Source organism: Ovis aries, chromosome 18 (assembly GCF_016772045.2).
Source record: "Ovis aries strain OAR_USU_Benz2616 breed Rambouillet chromosome 18, ARS-UI_Ramb_v3.0, whole genome shotgun sequence".
NCBI lineage: Eukaryota > Metazoa > Chordata > Mammalia > Artiodactyla > Bovidae > Ovis > Ovis aries.
In genome coordinates this window covers 26600548-26618529 of record NC_056071.1, presented here as the reverse complement: position 1 = coordinate 26618529, position 17982 = coordinate 26600548, and the positions used below count along the sequence as shown (strand labels likewise).

The 17982-nt window shown below is 43.3% G+C and overlaps 1 protein-coding gene across 3 annotated transcripts in view; it reads right to left on the bottom strand.

Moving 5' to 3' along the window:
* The window catches only part of TARS3 (threonyl-tRNA synthetase 3), a 44873-nt gene that overhangs the window by 12125 nt on the left and 14766 nt on the right, over positions 1–17982 (bottom strand). For 2 of the 3 annotated variants that reach the window (XR_006056837.2, XM_042235172.1), the window contains exons 7-13: positions 16882–16946; positions 13853–13931; positions 12854–13000; positions 11936–12034; positions 10076–10242; positions 8227–8440; positions 1010–1147 (exon numbers count right to left, since the gene is read on the bottom strand). Coding sequence is in view for 2 of the 3 variants with exons in the window: in XM_042235172.1 (XP_042091106.1) it covers positions 1010–1147; positions 8227–8440; positions 10076–10242; positions 11936–12034; positions 12854–13000; positions 13853–13931; positions 16882–16946 (909 nt within the window). In the remaining variant the exon portion in view is untranslated. The remainder of the gene's footprint in view (positions 1–1009; positions 1148–8226; positions 8441–10075; positions 10243–11935; positions 12035–12853; positions 13001–13852; positions 13932–16881; positions 16947–17982) is intronic. The other variant, XM_015101955.3, reaches the window with a different exon arrangement.

The window sequence follows — 17982 nt, the reverse complement described above, 5'->3', positions numbered from 1 at the left end:
CACTGTCCCCATGCACTGGGACCCGAACAGGGACGCTGGGGTGGAGCGTCCTGAGGGGGTGACCCCGGGGTTGAGGGCCCTGAAAGGGTGACGCTGGGGTGGAGTGTCCCAAGGGGGTGACGCCAGGGGTGGAGGGACCTGAGAGGGTGACCCCGGGGGTGGAGGGCCCCTGAAGGGGTGACGCTGGGGGTGTAATGCCCTGAGGGGGTGACCCTGGGGGTGGAGCGTTTCTGAAGGGACTCTGATACGTGTTCTCAGACAAAGTGAGGCCCAGCTACAGCAGCTGAGGGAGGGGAGGAGTTTCAGGGGATTAAAAAAATTTTTTAAGCCAGGTTTGGGGGAAGAACATAAGGCAGAAGCCTCTGAGGACACAGGGATTGGGAAGGCCGGCTGGAGATGCTACGGGTCAGAAAGCTTCAGGTTTATGCAAGGTCAGGCCAGGGCTGAAAGCACTGCTCCTAGGCCTGGCTGTATACACTGCCCTGCACCCCTTCTCCCTGCCGTCTATCTGTCCTGTCCCACAACCACCACGTCTCTGGCTCCCAGGAGCACTGGGGTCTACACTGCAGTACTTGCTGGGCTCTGGACACAGCTGTCTGCTTGTGGTGTGCATGTGTGGCTGGAGTGCTCTTGACTCATCACAACTCTGAAAGTAGGACAGAGAAAGCCTGGGGTTAATCTGGCTCTGAGGAGCTGAGGGACCTACACTGGTCTCACGGGCAGAGGTCTGACCAGAGCTGCTGAAAAACGAGCCAGAGGATTTCTTGAAAAACTTATGAAATTGTTTATTAGGAAGCAGCACTGAAAAGACTACAAACAAAAACCTGATATAAACTAACGTGTGAAACAAATGTTAGGTATTGTTCTTATCGGTGTTTGAAGAAAACTGGATTAATTGTGTTCTACAATTAGCACATTTATCCCAAACTTCCCAGTCTTTAATTTCCACTGCAAAGCATCACAACTTCATGAAAGGTAAAATGAAAGGTAACACTTTGCTTCTCCCTACCTTTTCAGCTTCATCCCATAACTCAGTCTTTCCCAGGAAGTTTTCAGGTCTTGTTGACAAATTTAATTGAAAGGAGAAGCCAAACGTTGAGTAAACAGACTGCAGAAACTGCAAACACCCTTTTATCTCCTCTTCAATCTGAAATTAGAGCAAATGAGAAATTAAATCCACTTACAGCATTAAAAAAATTCTTCTTGTCAGCCAGAAATAAAGTGTGCTTTTACTGTGGAGGACAGTCCATGGCACTGTTTGCCTCGTTGTCGTTTTCTCACTGGAATATTCACAGGACACCTGCCAGATGCCCATATGTACCTTCAGGCTGCTGGTCCAGCACAGGACTGGGCAAAGGCACAGGCGAGGGTGCCTCTCCATGCACATGCCACCCAGGGGAAGAGCAGCTGGCCAGAGGATGTGATGGCCAAGCTGCACCCAGGGGAGAGGTGACAGCCCTCCAATGCGGCCAGGGCGGGTACCCCCTTGAGCATAGGAAACATGAAGTATGAAGGCCCAGAAGACAGAGGAGTGAGTGAGGGCGGGCCAGCCGTGGGAGCTGCCTGTGACCGAGCAGAAGGCAGAGAGGGAGTACACAGGATGGAGGCAGGTCAGGGCTGGGGAAACCCAGCGCTTCCAGAGCCAGGCTGAAGGCTGCACTTTTGAGCCAGCGAGCAGTGAGAAGTGGTGCAGAGGAACAACACAGCTCACCATGATTGTTTGACTCTGGGAGACTGACCAGCAAGATGAGAAGAGCAGCCCATCTGGGAGTTGCTGGGATCCTTCAGGAGCAGGAGGCTAGTGCTGGAAACAAGTGGCTGAAACAGGGGTGGGCTGCATCTGCAGGACACCTGTCCTTGTTCACTAACAGACAGTGACTGCCTGCGGAGTCAGCACTGCGCCGGATGCAGAGAAATGAGGAATGAGCGAAATTATTCAGGAATAACATGCTTCGGAAGAGCAATCGACAGGGCTTGTGACAAACTGGACATGAGACTTGAAAACCCAGCCTGGGTTCCTGGCCAGGGCTGTGGAGAGGGTGCTGGTGTGTCACTGAAAGGAGAGGACGTGGGGAGAGAGGCAGAAGAAGGGCCGGCACTGGACCTGGCCTACGTGAGGGTGCGTGTGATGGCCAAGCAGACATGTCCCCTGGAGGACTGGGGTCTGGAGCTCACAGGGAGAGCTGAGACACGCACCTGAGGTTAGCAGAGGGACTGAAGACAGAGAGTGAGCGCAGGGTGAGGAGAGCAGGGCTGAGCTGAGAGGCCAAAGAGGAGGAAGACGAGCACTAGGTGTGAGCGAAATGGGGCAGCAAAAACATAGACGCAGACAAAGGGTACCAGCAAGGGTCTGCTTCTGTCCTGTCACTGTGGATTAGGTTTGCAGATTTTCATCAGTGGAACCACATGTGGAACCATGCTATTTTCTTTCAGTTTTTACACTCAGTGCTTCCCAGGTGATGCTAGTGGTAAAGAAGCTGCCTGCCAATGCAGGATACAGAAGAGATGTGGTATGATCTCTGGGTTTGGAAGATCCCCTGGAGAAGAAAATGGCAACCCACTCCAGTATTCTTGCCTGGAGAATCCCATGGACAGAGGAGACTGGTGGGCTACAGTCCATGGGGTCACAGAGTCAGACATGACTGAAGTGACTTCGCACACATAGCATTTATTTCAAGGGCTTCCCAGGCGGCACTAGTGGTAAAGAATCCACCTGTCAATGCAGCAGACAAAAGAGACATGGTTTGATCCCTCAGGAAGATCCCCTGGAGAAGGAAATGGCAACTCACTCCAGTGTTCTTGCCTGGAGAAATTCCATGGACAGAGGAGCCTCGTGTGCTTAATAGCAAAGAGTTGGACACGACTGAGTGACTGAAACTAACAGTAAACGATTATTTCGAGATCCATCCATGCTGCAGTGTCAGCAGCAGATCACTCTTTTTCCTGCTGAGCAGCTGTCCACTCTGTGCATGCACCACTGTTCATTTACACACTCAGCAGTCATCGGGCTGTTTCTACATTTCGATGACTTCAAGCAAAGCTGCTCTGAACACGTGTGTACAGGTCTTTGTATGGACAGGTGCTTTGTTTTTCTCTTGGGAAAAGAAAAGGAGTAAGATGGCTGGGACATATGGTAGGTGCGTGTTTCACTTTAGGAAACTGCCAAACTATTTCTCAGAGGAACTGTACCATCTTCAACCTCCACAACTGGTGAGAGGGAGATCTAGTGCCTCCTCACACTCAACACATGTCAGAGTCTGTCTCTGAAATGTCAGCCATTCTGTAGGCATAGAGGCAGCTCACAGGGCATCAATCTCCATTTCCTCAATAACCAATGATCCTTAACACTTCATTCACATGCTTCTTTGCCATCCGCTTAGTTCCTTAGATGTGTACCTTCTCTTGTACATATTCTTAGGTAAACTGAATGGTCACATCTTTTTGCCCATTTTTTAAAGTTAAACTTTTTATTTTGAGGTTCACATGCAGTTCCAAGAAATAAGACAGGGATCCTTGAGCCATTTACTCAGTGTCCCCAATGATGATATAATTTTTGCTTTAATCATCAGATATAACACAGAAAACTCAAAAGAAAAAGAAAAAGCAATATTTATTGTAGTTAACTGAGCTTCCCTGGTGGCTCAGGGTAAAGAACTCTGCCTGCCAATGCAGGAGACGTGAGTTCAATTCCTGGTCCAGAAAGATCCTCTAGAGAAGAAACCCATTCCAATATTCTTGCCTGGGAAATCCCATGGACAGAGGAGCCTGGTGGGCTACAGTCCATGCAGTTGCAAGAGTCGGACACAACGAAGCAACTAAACAACAGCAACAAATTGTACTTACCATGTTTTATTCTTACAGTTCTTTCTTCGTTCTGAACGTTCTGAGACTATTTTATAATTTCCTTTCTCTTTAGAGAAATTCCTATAGCAATCTTTTAAGGTAGATCTAATGTCTTGATTTCACCTTCATCACTGAAAGATTTTTTTGGGGGGATATAGAATACTGGTTTAACAGTTATATCAGCATTTGGAAAATGCTGTGACTCTTCCTTCTGGCCTCTAAATTTTGTTTTTTAAATTTTTATTGGAATATAGCTGCTTTACAGCTAGTTAGTTTCTGCTCTACAACAAAGTGATTCAGTAACGTGTATACATATCCCCTCTTTGCCACCACAGAGCATTGAGTGCCCCACGCTATACAACAGGTTATATTTCATTTTGATGAGATATCTGCTGTTATTTCATTTTTAATTTTTTTCTTGAAGGTAAGGTATCACTTCTTTCTGTTTTCATTTTTTTCTTTATAGTTTTTGTAAGTTTGGCTCTAATGTGTCTAATGTTTCTTTGTTGTTGTTTAGTCACTAAGTCATGTCTGATCTTTGGTGACCACACGGACTGTAGCCTGCCAGGCTCCTCCTCTGTCCATGGGATTTCCCAGGCAAGAATACTGGAGTGCACAGCCACTGTCTTCTCCAGGGGATCTTCCTGACCCAGGGATCGAATCCATGTCTACTGCATTGGCAGGTGGGTTCTTTACCACTGCACCACCTGGTTTGGGTTTATCCTGCTTGGACTTTCTCAGCTACTTAAATCTGTAAGCTTATGGCTTTTGCTAAATTTGGCCAGTTTTCAGCCATTACCTCTTTTGAGTACTTCTTCACTTCCACCCTACTCTATTTTTCCAGAACTCTGGTGACATATATATGTCTCCCACATTGTAGGCAGATGCTTTTACCGTCTGAGCCACCAGGGAAGTGACATATATATTAGGCATTTGTTATAGTCCCACCGGTCTCTGAGGTTCTGTTCATTTTTCTCTCAGTCTCTTTTCTGTTTTTTCAGCTGGTATCAATTCTATTGGTGTCTTCAAGTTCATTGATTCTTTTCTCTGTCCCTTCCATTCTTCTCAAGAACCCATCCACTGAATATTTCATTTTGGTTATTACACTTTTCAGTTCTAAAATCTCCATTTGGTTCTTTATATCTTCTATTTCCTGAGATTTTTTAAATTTTGCATTTGTTCCAAGTGTGTTTGTAATTGTTTACTGAGACATTTTTATGGTGGCCTCATCAGATAATTCAAATAACCCTACCATCTCCACAGCAGGGTGCCTACACTGCCCTTTTTCATCCAAGTTGAGATTTTTCTTCTTCTTGACATGATGACTGATTTCTGAAATCTGGACATTCTGGCTATTTTAAGACTTCAGATTTTATTTAAATGACCTGTTTTCGCGGTCTTCCATGGACTCTGCTCCAACAGGGAGGGAGGACGGCCTGGCAGAGTGGGAGCACATGTCAGGGTTTCCCACCGGGGACTGTGAGAAGGCCAGGGGCTCCCTGTTACTGCTGGGCAACTGCAGGAGTTCTACACCCTGGTAGGCTTCTCCGATGACCCTCTGGCTAGGAGCGGCCGGAGTGTCCTGGTACCACTCTTTACGTGGCTTCTACTGACCCCAGGGTGCAGCCTCATCACTGAGGAGTGCTGGCGGGAGTCTCATCTCCCCACTCAAGCAGGCAGTGGAGGAGGCACCATGTGGCTGCCAGGTGAAGGTGGAAGTCCGGCGCCACTTAGTCTCCACTGACATTACAGGGTGGGTGTAGGGGGTCCCCGTTAATGCCTGCCAGGAATGAGCAGAACTTGGCATGACTCCTTCTCTAAGTGTTTGGTAGAATTTCCTAGTGATTCCTTCTGGGCCTGGAGTTTCCTTTATGGAAAGGTTGCTAACTACCAACTCAATTTCTTTCATAAAGGACTACTCAGATTATCTATCTCTTCTTGAGTAAAATTTGGTAGCTTGTGTTTTTCAAAGAATTTGTTCATTTAACTTGTCAAATTTCCTGGCGTAAGCACATTCATACTATTACCTTAGTATCCTTTCAGTATCTGTGGAATCTGCAGGAATGGCACATCTCTGAGCCCTAAGTTTTTTTCTTCTTTTTTTGCTGTACATTGTTGATTGGGGGATCTTGGTTCCCCAGCCAGGGATCAAACCCAGGCCCCAGGCAGTAAGAGCATGGAGATCTAACCACTAGACTGCCAGGGAATTTTCCAGTCTTGATATTTTTAATTAGTTTTCTCTCTGACAAAACTAAAGGTTTATGAACTTTATTGATCCAGAAGACCCAGCCTCTGGGTTGATACTGTATATTGTTTTTCTTTTTTCTATTTCACTGATTTCTTTTCTGCTATTATTTTCTTTTTTCTGCTCATCTCTAATGTAACTTGCTCTCCTTTTTCTAGTCTATTAAGTAGAAGTTGAGGCTATCTCTTTGAAAACATTCTTTTCTAATGTGGGTGTTCCTCTAAAGTACCATCTTAATGGCATCCCACAAATCCTGATATATTGTGTTTCTTTTACATTTCATTTGGTATAGAGCTGACCCTTGAACACGGCTGGGGTTAGGAGTACTGGCCCCTCACACAATGAAAAGCCCATGAATAACTGTACAGTTGGCCCTCGTTTTGCAGTTGCACACCTGCAGATTTAGCTAACTGCGACTCACGGAGCAGTGTTGTATGTATTCATAAAAACTGCTGTGTAGAAATAGACGGGGCAGTTCAAACTCATGTTGTGCACAAGCTAGTGTACAATATTTTCTAATTTCCCTTTGATTTTCTATTTGACACATGGTTATTTAGAAGTGTATAACTCACTTTCCAAATACCTGGGGATTTTTCAGATAGTTTTCTGTTATTGAGTTCTACCTCAATTTCAAAGCAGCCACAGAACTTTTAAAAAACCATTCATTTATTTAAAATTTTTTTTTTGCCTGTGCTGGGTCTTCCTCGCTGCACAGGCTTTTTCCCTAGTGGTGAGCAGGGCCCACTCTCTAGTTGCAGTGCACGGGCTTCTCACCGCAGTCACTTCTTTTGTGGAGCATGGGCTCTAGAGTGTATGGACTCAGTAGTTGGGGCTTACAGGCTTCAGAGCACAAGCTCTAGCTGTGGTACACAAGGTTAGCTGCCTATAGCATGTGGGATCTTAGTTCTCAGACCAGGGATCAAACCCATGTCTCCTGCATTGGCATGCAGATTCTTTACCACTGAGCCACCAGGGAAGCCCCAGAGAACATATTCTGCATGAACTGAATCCCTTTAAATTTATTGAGACTCATTTTATGGCCCAGAATATGGTCTATTTTGGAAAATGTCCCGTGGGCACTTTCAAAGAATGTATACTCCATTGTTATTGACTGGAGGGGTCTATAACTGTCTATTAGGTCAAACCATTTAATAGTGGCCCTTTGCCTGGCAATTTGAATTTGAATTAAGATAAAAACCTGAAAAAGTAAATTCTAACTTCCAGGCAAAACTGAAAAACAAACACATCCAAAATTTCACTAATACCCTTAAAATAATATTACTTAATAATTAATGTTAATAAAGTTGGAAGAAGCTTAAAAGAAAAAAAAATAGACTTCATGTCAAGAAAAACAAACAACCCAATCAAAAAATGGGCAGAAGACCTAAACAGACATTTCTCCAAAGAAGATGTAAAAATGGCCAATAGGCACATGAAAAAATGCTCAACATCAATAATCATTAGAGAAATGCAAATGAAAACTACAATGAAGTATCACCTCATACTAGTCAGAATGGCCATCATCAAAATGTCTATAAAATAATAAGTGCTGGAGAGGGTATGGAGAAAAGGGAACCCTCCTACACTGTTGCTGGAATATAAATTGGTACAGTCACTATGAAGAACAGTATGGAGCATCCTTAAAAAGTTAAAAATAAGAGTTGTCATATGATCCGGCAATTCCACTCCTGGACATATATCCAGAAGATGAAAACTCTAATTTGAAAAGACACATGCACCTCAATGTTCACCGCAGCACTATTCACAATAGCCAACGCATGGAGGCAAACTAAACGACCACTGACAGAGGAACAGATAAAGAAGATATGGTGCATATCTACAATGGAATATTACTCAGCCATAAAAAGAAAGAAATGATGCCATTTGTAGCAATCATGGATAAACCTAGAGATCATCATACTAAGTGCAGTAAGTCAGACAGAAAAAGACGAAATTCATATCAGATCATTTATATGTGGAAGCTAAAAAAATGATACAAAAGAATGTGTTGGAACTGATGGGACCTCAGAGACTAGACTGAACAACTCAGTTCAGAGCAACTCTGAAAGACCCAGCAATGCGTCTAAGGCAGCCACACTGGACCCATGCTGACCATGCCTCCCTGAGTCCCTGCTTACCTGCCCTAATATGGACCTGTGCTGACCATGCCTCCCTGAGTTCCCGTCTACCTGCCCCACTGTGCAGAAGATGTGAGCGTCATCCTGCTGGAAGCGCCTGACGCAGGTCAAGCCACTCAGAGCTCCTGATGGCTCATTCCTGTGAAGAACCCCGAAGTCAGCAAGTCTGATTGGCATTTCCCTCCAAGATCGTGGACGATGGGCAAACATCAGACTAGAAAAGACACAGGGGCACACAGTGTTTCCTTACTGCAGAAGAGATGCAGTAGCCATCTGAATGTTGTTAGTAAGTTAACAGTTAAATGACTCAGGATTTGTAAACACCTAATTCTGGTTCTTAGATTACCAATTAAAAGAAGTTTCTTCTCCCATGAATTACTGAACGCTGTATTTAGATCACTGCATACTCTGAGGAAGAACCCAATCATCTCCTCCAGAAATACTGCTCCCTATTCTCAACCACCTACAATCCATTTCAAAGGCTACTTCCTACGTGAGGCAGCCCTGGGCACTCCCCAGAAGGGCTGGTCAGTCGAGCCTCAGGCTCCAAGAACAGCCAGAATTGCCGCAGTTTTGACACTGGTCTTACTTCTTCAATAACTGACTGACTGTGTATTTGTTCCTTCTTCACTCTGCTCATGAGCTCCAGGAGGAAATGGTTGTGTCTAAAGCACCCTGCTAATATTCTCTCTGCATGAAAGGCCTCTCTTCTGCAGGAAGCAACCCCTGCTCACACACCCCATCACCACTAAGCCACTGTGGTCCTGATTCCTTGTTCTGATATAAGAAAATACAAAATTATACTCTCTGCTGTGTTCAGCTTTCTTGTAATAATACTGAAATCACAGCTTCAACTGGTACCCAATGGGAAACTGAGTTAAGTAGTAGTTAATACAGGTGTTTTGGAGAATGCAAAGCACTAGGTTTTAGCCTCTACCTTTGTTTAAAAACAGGAGGCTATATAATATTTACATATCAGTTTTCATAAAATTAAAGATAAATACATATCTTTTATATGCAGTTCCCACACAGTTGAACTTCCTTTAGTCTTTACTGAAAAGGGCAAAAAGTTTTCTTCAGTATTCAGAGGTTTCTTTCAAGTAGCTACCTCCTAAAGTCAATTTACTGAAAATGGTATGTTGATATGAAGCTACAACAGGTGGGATATTTTTTGGTGGAAAATATTTTTTGGTGGAAAAATTTTTTGTTCACTTCTAGTTGTAAAATCTACTTCTCTGACAAGGTTGCATTCACATCCTATGGAGCTTTATGATAATCACATTCTTTCATAGACTCTAAGACAACCTTGACTTTAAGATGGACCATTACATTATGTGCAACCAAGAAAGAAAACTACCATGAATTAAATAATGGCATAATGCTAAGATACCAAGTATAAAACATGTCTAAATTTCAGGGATATTGAAATATGGGGGGGGAATGCATCTTAGAATCAATGAAATCCAGTCACTGATTGTGAGCTCACTGGTCTTGTTATAATCAACCCAAATAGCACCTAAGAACTAAATGTTCTGCAAATATATATATCTGAAGTATATTACCACTGGGAAGAGAAATGTAATAATTTATAAAATTGATGGGTAATATTATCGTCTGAGAAGCACAAAATACTAAATGTTTTCCAGCCAACAGCCCACATCTGGCAAAAAGCAAACATATTTTACAAGTAAATTCATCCTTCAGAATGAAACAACTTGGTAAAGATGATTTCTAAACACCGCTCTTCATGTTAAAGGACCCTCTTAACTCCAAAAAGCAAAATAACATTAAAAACTAACTGTAGTGAAGTATCTGCTAGGTACAGATTGGCTTCATTTTTCATACTCACCAGTGCCCTGGGCAATTCATGGGCTTAAGGGCGAAGGTGTCCTTGTCGATGTCAAAGGTGAACATGTTCTCACTGTAATGCTGCCAGTGTCCAGAAGCCTCCCAGAGCTTGCAGCTGTACATGTTGGGGGACAGGACCTCCTTGAAGTTGCGCTGGTGGTGCTGCTCCTAAAGGAGACAGGCGCGCAGAGCTGAAATCTACTGGGGCAGGGCATAATTGCAGGCAAGACATCCAGACAAGGACTGTTAAATTCAGGATCATGCCTTACATCAGTTCACAGCTAATATGCCCTTGGTTTTAAGCATGGTACCTTATGGATCATAAAATAAAGATTCATGTATGCTCAGTATACTTTTCACATTAAGTATATTCATTTTATATGGCAACCCACTCCAGTATTCTTGCCTGGAGAATCCCATGGAGAGAGGAGCCTGGTAGGCTCCAGTCCATAGCCACAAAGACTTGGGCACAACTGAAGCGACTTAGCATGCAAGCATACACGCATATATTCATTTCATAATATAATGGTACATAGTATATAACAGAAGTCCCCAACATTTTTGGCACCAGGACCAGTTTGGGGGCAGACAATTTTTCCACTGACTGGCAGCAGGGGTGGGGGAGGTTGGGATGATTCAAGTGTATTACATTTATTGTGTGTGTCCACGTGTGTGAAGTTGCTTCAGTCGTGTCCGACTCTTTAGGACCCCATGGACGGACTCTAGCCCACCAGGCTCCTCTGTCCATGGGATTCTCCAGGCAAGAATACTAGAGTGGGTTGCCATGCCCTCCTCCAGGGGATATTCCCAACCCAGGGATCAAACCCAGGTCTCCTCCATTGGCAGGTGGGTTCTTCACCACTAGTCCCACCTGGGAAGCCCACATTGTTTGTGCACTTTGTTTCCATTGTTATTACACTGTCATATATAATGAAATAATTATACAACTGACCATAATGCAGAATCAGTAGGAGCCCTGAGCCTGTTTTCCTGCACCTGAATGGTCCCATCTAGGGGCGCTGGAAAACAGTGACACCTGGAGTGTGTTGCGTATGTCCAGCTTACTCCATAATCCCGTTTTGGCCGCTGTCACTGCAGAAGCCACCTGCAATGTGGGAAACCCCATTTGATTTCTGGTTCAGGAGGATCTGCTGGAGAAGGGATAGGCTACCCACTCCAGCATTCTTGGGCTTCCTTTGTGGCTTAGCTGGTAAAGAATCCGCCTGCAATGCAGGAGACCTGGGTTTGATCATCCCTGGGTTGGGAAGATCCCCTGGAGAAGGGAAAGGCTACCCACTCCAGTATTCTGGCCTAGAGATTTCCATGGACTGTACATGTACAGAGTTGGACATGACTGAATGCCTTTCACTTTCACTGCAAAAAACCCTGCTTTACAAAGATGGGATACTGGAAATGCAAGCAGGCTTTTCAGTGCTTTTGTGGCAATCTCAGGATATTCCACCTCAACCTTAATCTGAAACGTCTGGAGATCTGGAGTTGTGTCAAACATACTCTTAAGGCCACCATCATTTGCAATCTCAGATGGTAATGTGTCACACAGAACATTTCCTCCTTCCTCTCTCACAGGGAGTTCCACAGTTGGTCTAAAGTTTATCTTTGTATCATATGTGCTCTAGAAACTCAAACGGACAAGAAGCACATTTAATGAAATCCAAGGAAAATACAAATTGTCTCAATATTTTTAGTTGAAGGCACAATGCAGCATTTCTCTTTGAGGTTCAAAATTCTGAGTATTATTAAAATTAAATCAATGGAAATGCCTGGCTATGTTATGATGAGAGAAAATGGTAAAATACAAAATGGAGTTGAATAAGCATAGAATATTTTAAAAATTACTTACTCGTATGAAGTCTATCAGTGTGTTATAAATGAAGGCTCCTCTAGGAAGAAAGAAACAGCTTCCAGGGCTCAGATCATGGAAAAAGAAAAGTTCCTGTTCCTAGGTTGAAAAAGTAATTGCGTCTCAAATTCCACTGCTGTTGCATATTTACTGTACACATATGATATGCTAGAATAAAACATACACTCAGTTATTTCCAAGTTCTAATAGCTGACATTCCAAATACTTGAATCTGACTTATGTAACGGTGCATGTGAAGTTACAACTCATATTTATGATTACTCAGCTCTGAACTTAACTCTTATTTCACCTGGGATTTACTGACGATTTCTTACTTGGCATCTTGGGGTATGGATCTCATGAAGAGATGACACAGCAAAAAGGTCAGGAAAGTTCACTGCTGGAGGTGGGCTCTGAGTGGCAGTGACCTCTGCATGGCCGTCATGCTGAGAGCCTGCCAGGGTGGCCACCACCCTCCAGTGTCTGTCCTCCTGCCATCCCACACACCACCCAGCAGAGCCAAGGACACGGAGCTCCACAGTGAGCGCCGGCCCCTCACATCACAGCTCCCACGTGGAGGACTGAGAGTTAAACCAGGTCCACTTGCCTGCAAGTCTCGTTCTTGCTCTGCTTCCCAAACACAAAGTATACTATCAGGTATACACTCTTTTCTTTAAAAATTTTTGTATCATTATAAAAACGAGAGAGAAGTGCAATTTTTAAAATCTAATGGAAATACAAGAAGGAAAAAGGTTAGTAGACACTGGGGGTAGGAGTGTGAAAGAACTCAGCAGCAAACCACGAGTGTCAGGGAAACAGAAGACAGGAGGGGAGAAGAAACGTCAGCATTAAGACAGCCAGGTTCCGAGCCTTGGTCACAGAGCAGCGCAGCAGCGCAGCAGCGCTTGATGGGCGCACCTTCCCGATCGTCCTGTGGTCCCGGGCCCTGGCTTCCTCCTGGAGCTCCTCCCAGGCAGCCATCTGCTGCTCGTCAGGAAAGGACACCCCATAGACCCTCTGCAGCATTTCCATCTCAGGGTTGTCCGCCCAGTATGCCAAGGAATTCTAGACATCAGACAAGATTTGGGTAAACACATCAAACTCTTGGTGAGCAGTAAACCGCTCTGAAATACTAATATGTGCAGGTGGTTCATACCAGGGGCCTGAACTGCTGTGGACTTGGATATAAGCCAGGTATCCTGGACACCAAGGGATGAGGGACTATACACAACTTCCCAAATATCAGCACAGCTGACTCACAGGGGACTTCTTGTAGACTTAGAATCTTAGATTGTTTCTGACTAAACCTTCCCACTCTAAATTACATCATTAATCAGTAAATTACATAGTCAGTCTGCTGTGGGTTCTAGGAGTGAAAAGTGAGAAAGTGTGAAAATGAGGGAAGGCAAGCACCACGTGCATTACCCAGAAGAGGGCAGTAAAGGAGAAAGAGGTGTGGTAGCCGGCCCCCTCCCCCACCCGCCTCGAGAAAACCAAGGCAGGTCAGGACAGCTCCATCAGTCCCAGGCCTCTCGCTTCCACAGCATGTTTTTGGCATCATACCACTCCATCTCTGTTTTCCCTCCTTTTCCTACATTATATTATTCTCATGGCAGATAAACACTCTTGTTCACATTAGAACAACTCAAGAAAACAAGAGTATGCAGAATATTTTCACAGATAGAAACGAAATGTACTGTGAAACTTACAGTAAGGTTAAATGACAGTCAAAGGCTATGTAAAATGTTCTAATTATCAATCCTAAAACACTGTATTACTTTTAGAGGCCTGTACAAAAGTCAAATACACATGTGGTGTTTGAAAATGGCACAGTGTTCATATTATACAAGATATTATTGAACTACTCTTATCTAGTTCACTTAAAGTTTACTATATCAGAAAAAAATCAATCCTTACCTTGAAAATTTTTATGACCTTAATATTTCCAGTGTGTCTTATGTGAGGGCCTTTACAAAGTTCAACTAGTGGACCGCACCTGTGGTGAAATATTTAAAACATGTCCAGACATAGTTACAGCTTTGGGGACTATTGGTTGGACTATTGGTTGGGACTATTCTATGTTCTGGGGCAATGTTTAATTCAGGAACAACTTAGTGTGAATCCATCTTTAATTTAGGGTGCAGGAAGAGGTGAGTCACGCAGTCTTAGATCCCAATCTTCCCCCTTCAGGTCGCATACAGAAGCCACAGAATCTTTGGAAAGAAACTTTGCAGACAGACATACATCCCGAGGCTCTTTTAAAGGGCTTCCTAGGTCACTCAGCAGTAGAAAACCTGCCTGCTAATGCAGGAGATGCAAGAGACGTGGGTTCAATCCCTGGATTAGGAAGATCCGCTGGAGGAGAACATGGCAACCCATTCCAGTATCCTTACCTGGGAAATTCCATGAACAGAGGTGACTGGAGGGCTTCAGTCCATAGAGTCGCAAACAGCTGGACACACACAAGGCACTTAAAAATCTTCACTATTGGAAAATCAAAAATCCACTTTCCCGCTCTAAACTAATTTTCAAAACCAAAATTACATGAAAGATATAAAAAACACATTCACTTGATAATTTAAGTCAAAAATAAACTTACCAGACACACAGAATGCACAGCACCAAGCTTGAAACCTATGTAAATGCTGGATTCGGGTGACAGAGACATGGCAGTGTAGATGGACTATAACTCATGTCACATTCTGGATGGGGGGGATCTTGACCATGGGGAAGCCACATGCACACAGGGGCAGGGGTATATAGCAACTTGCTGTCCGCCCTCTAAATTCTGCGGCAAACCTAAAACTGCTCTAAAAAATAAACTCTATTAAATAAATATATAAATTCAAGGGTTTTCTTTGCTTGTTTTCAGGCCCTCTGGTTTTATAACAGAATGCCTACTTGTATTTTGGTTTATTAGATGATGCAAAAGTTTAGATCAGAGATGAAACCACTATAAAGCATTTTCCTGCACCTGTAATGAACAAGGCATCATAAAACCCTAATGAGCGTAGACTCTTCTCCAAGTACAGAAACATGAACAAAGTTAAGATAGCAAAAATGCAGGTCAGAGAAAAGGTGACTTAACGTCAACCAATTCAAGAGAAATTTAGTAAAGAAGGAAAGTTGTTCCTTAACTATTCCAACCAATTTTAAATATTTTTAAAGTTCACTAGTTAAAAAGTTAAAAATTATAATGAACACATAAAGGGACTGGATTATTCAAAGTAGAATGAAGTTTTGAACATGAAAACACCATTTCTTTGAATTACCGGGATTTATGTACTGTTCTCTGTCCAAAAAGGAGATTGTAAGTTAATGCTCAAGAGAAATGGAAAAAAATGCCTGATTAGTAAGAAAGACTTAAATAAGCCAATCTTTAAATAACCCCATAGGGAAAAAAGTCATTTATGTTCAAAAAATTAAACACAAGCCATTCCACTTGATAAGTAAGTGTTAATGTTGACCTAAGAAATGTTTTTTTTAAAAAAACAAAAGGGAGTCACCAGGTGGTGCAGTGGATAAGAATGCCCCTGCCAACGCAGAGGACATGGGTTCAAGCCCTGGTCCGGGAAGATTCCACATGCTGCAGAGCAACTAAGTCCGTGTGCCACAACTACTGAAATCTGGGTGCTCTAGAGCCTGCAACAAAGAGTAGCCCCCACTCTCCACAACTAGACAGAGCCCTCGCACATCAATGACAACCCAGCACAGCCATAAATAAATAGAATTATATTTAAAAACTGCAGAAGATCAAGTATTAAAAGTCAGAAATTTAAAACTCACCATATATTGTTAATTTCCTCATTTGTTTTTAAACTCTGAAATGGTATGCTAACATTTCTTTGTATTACAGGTAATAAATAATAAAATCTTATCAGGTCACTGGAGAGTGGTAAAAACAAGCACGGTATCCACCTGCAGCATAAAGTGGCCACGTGTTCACATGACCCTTCAGGAAACGCACTGTGCACAGCTGTGCGTGAAGGGGGTGTGACTTTACTCATGTACAGCTAAGTCACAGAACCAGAGCACTTGAGTGTGGAAAGGAAGTGCCCTGTGCAGGACATCTGTGGTCATACTTATTACAGGGACAAGTCTTCTCTGATGGGACTGAGAAGGTCACAGGCAGCCAAAGAAGGGGACACCAGGAGTGGGGACAAGCAGTACCCATAAGGCAGTTGAACAAGTGGCCAGTAACGGGGCTGGGAGCCTGACGTATAGCAGAACTAAGGCTTTGGGTTTGGGCTCCCATGGTCATTGCTATCCACCACTTCTATTCTGCCTTCCTGATGCATAGAGGGTGACGCTCTTGGCCCCCAAACAGTGGAGAGTGTGGTGAGAGGCAGGAAATCATTCCTGAGGAGATGGCCCACTACAGCTCCATTGCCCCCCAATATGAACATGGGAGGATAAACAGAATTCCTTTCCTGAACAGCCCCCGAAAACATGAGGCCCTGAGAACACAGTCTCACTTGCAGGGAGAGAGGCACTCTACAGCTAACATCCCCAAAACAGAATGTGGGTTTGTTGTTGTTTAGTTGCTAAGTTGTGTCTGACTCTGTGTCTGACCCATAGACTTGTAGCCCACCAGACTCCTCTGTCCATGGAATTCTCCAGGCAAGAATACTGGAGTGGGTTGCCATTTCCTCCTCCAGGGCATCTTTCCAAAGCAGGATCAAACCCATGTCTCCTGCTTTGGGAGGAGGGTTCTTTACCCCTGAGCCACCAGGGCATCCTGTGGTTTTTTAGTACCATCCTGATAAATACAAATGAGAAAATCATTACCTCCCTTTGCGGGGACACTTCAGAGTCCCCACACAAAGGAGTACTCTGTCAACCATGCAAACTTACAATCAGGCCTCCCACTCAAAGACAAACTTGCATCTGCTAATGCCTACAGATGCATCATTGAGCAGAGTTTACAATTCACACACACATGTTACCTGTAAACTGTGGTCGTTGGTGTGGCCACCTTCTCCTTCAGGATGCGGCATTTAAATTTATCGTACTACAAAGAAAAATACACCCAAATAGTATCACATAAAACGTTTAAGTGGGAAAAAATGTTCCCTTTTTCCAACAAACACTGAATGGGCATCTGCTATGTTCTAGGTGCTGAGACCCTGGGGACACATGGGGCTCAGCGCCTGGTTCTGTGCCACCCAGGATGGGTGCCCAGAGCCTGTGTGGGCCCTGAGCATTCGACACATAACTGATCTGAACTGAGGGGCACCGCCAGGCCAAAACACACTGGATTCCAGAAGCACAATGTGGAAGAAAAGAATATAAAATCACTTTTTATGTTGGTTACATATTTTTTGATTTACTGGGTTAAATAAAATGTTATAAAGATTAATTTCACCTTTTACTTTTAAAATGTGGTTACCAGAAAATTTCAGATGACATACACGGCTCAGATTTGGGAATGGTGTTATTAGACTGGACTGTTCTAGAAGATTTCAGCTTTAACTACAAGAAATCAATAAAATTCTGAAGACACAGCTACAGTATGAATTTGTACAAAAAATTAAAACAAAGTCTACACTAAATGATATTATTACATTAAAAAACAGCAGACACTTTTCTGCTTTCATCATTATTACTATTGTGCCAGATACTTTGTATTAAATAACTATTTAAAGGAGGTAATTATTGGGAGAAAAAAATAGACTTGTATGATTTAACTGCTGTGTACTTACATGTTAAAATCAAGTCATTTTTCTTCACAAAGTTTTGATGGAATTTAGTTCTCAACCCAAAATATGTGAGAAAATAATTGCAAATCACATATCTAATATGAGATTAGTATCTAGAATATATCAAGAACTCCTACAGCTCAACACCAAAAAACAACCAACCCAATTCAAAAGTGGGCAAAGGATTGAACAGACATTTCTCCAAAGAAGATCTACAAATAGCAACAGGTATGTGGAAAGATGCTCTCACCAGCCATTAGAGAAATACAAATAAAGACCAGAATAGGGTACCTCCTTCACACCCACTGGAATGGTTATTTTATTTTTTGAAGGGAAAGGGAAGGGAGA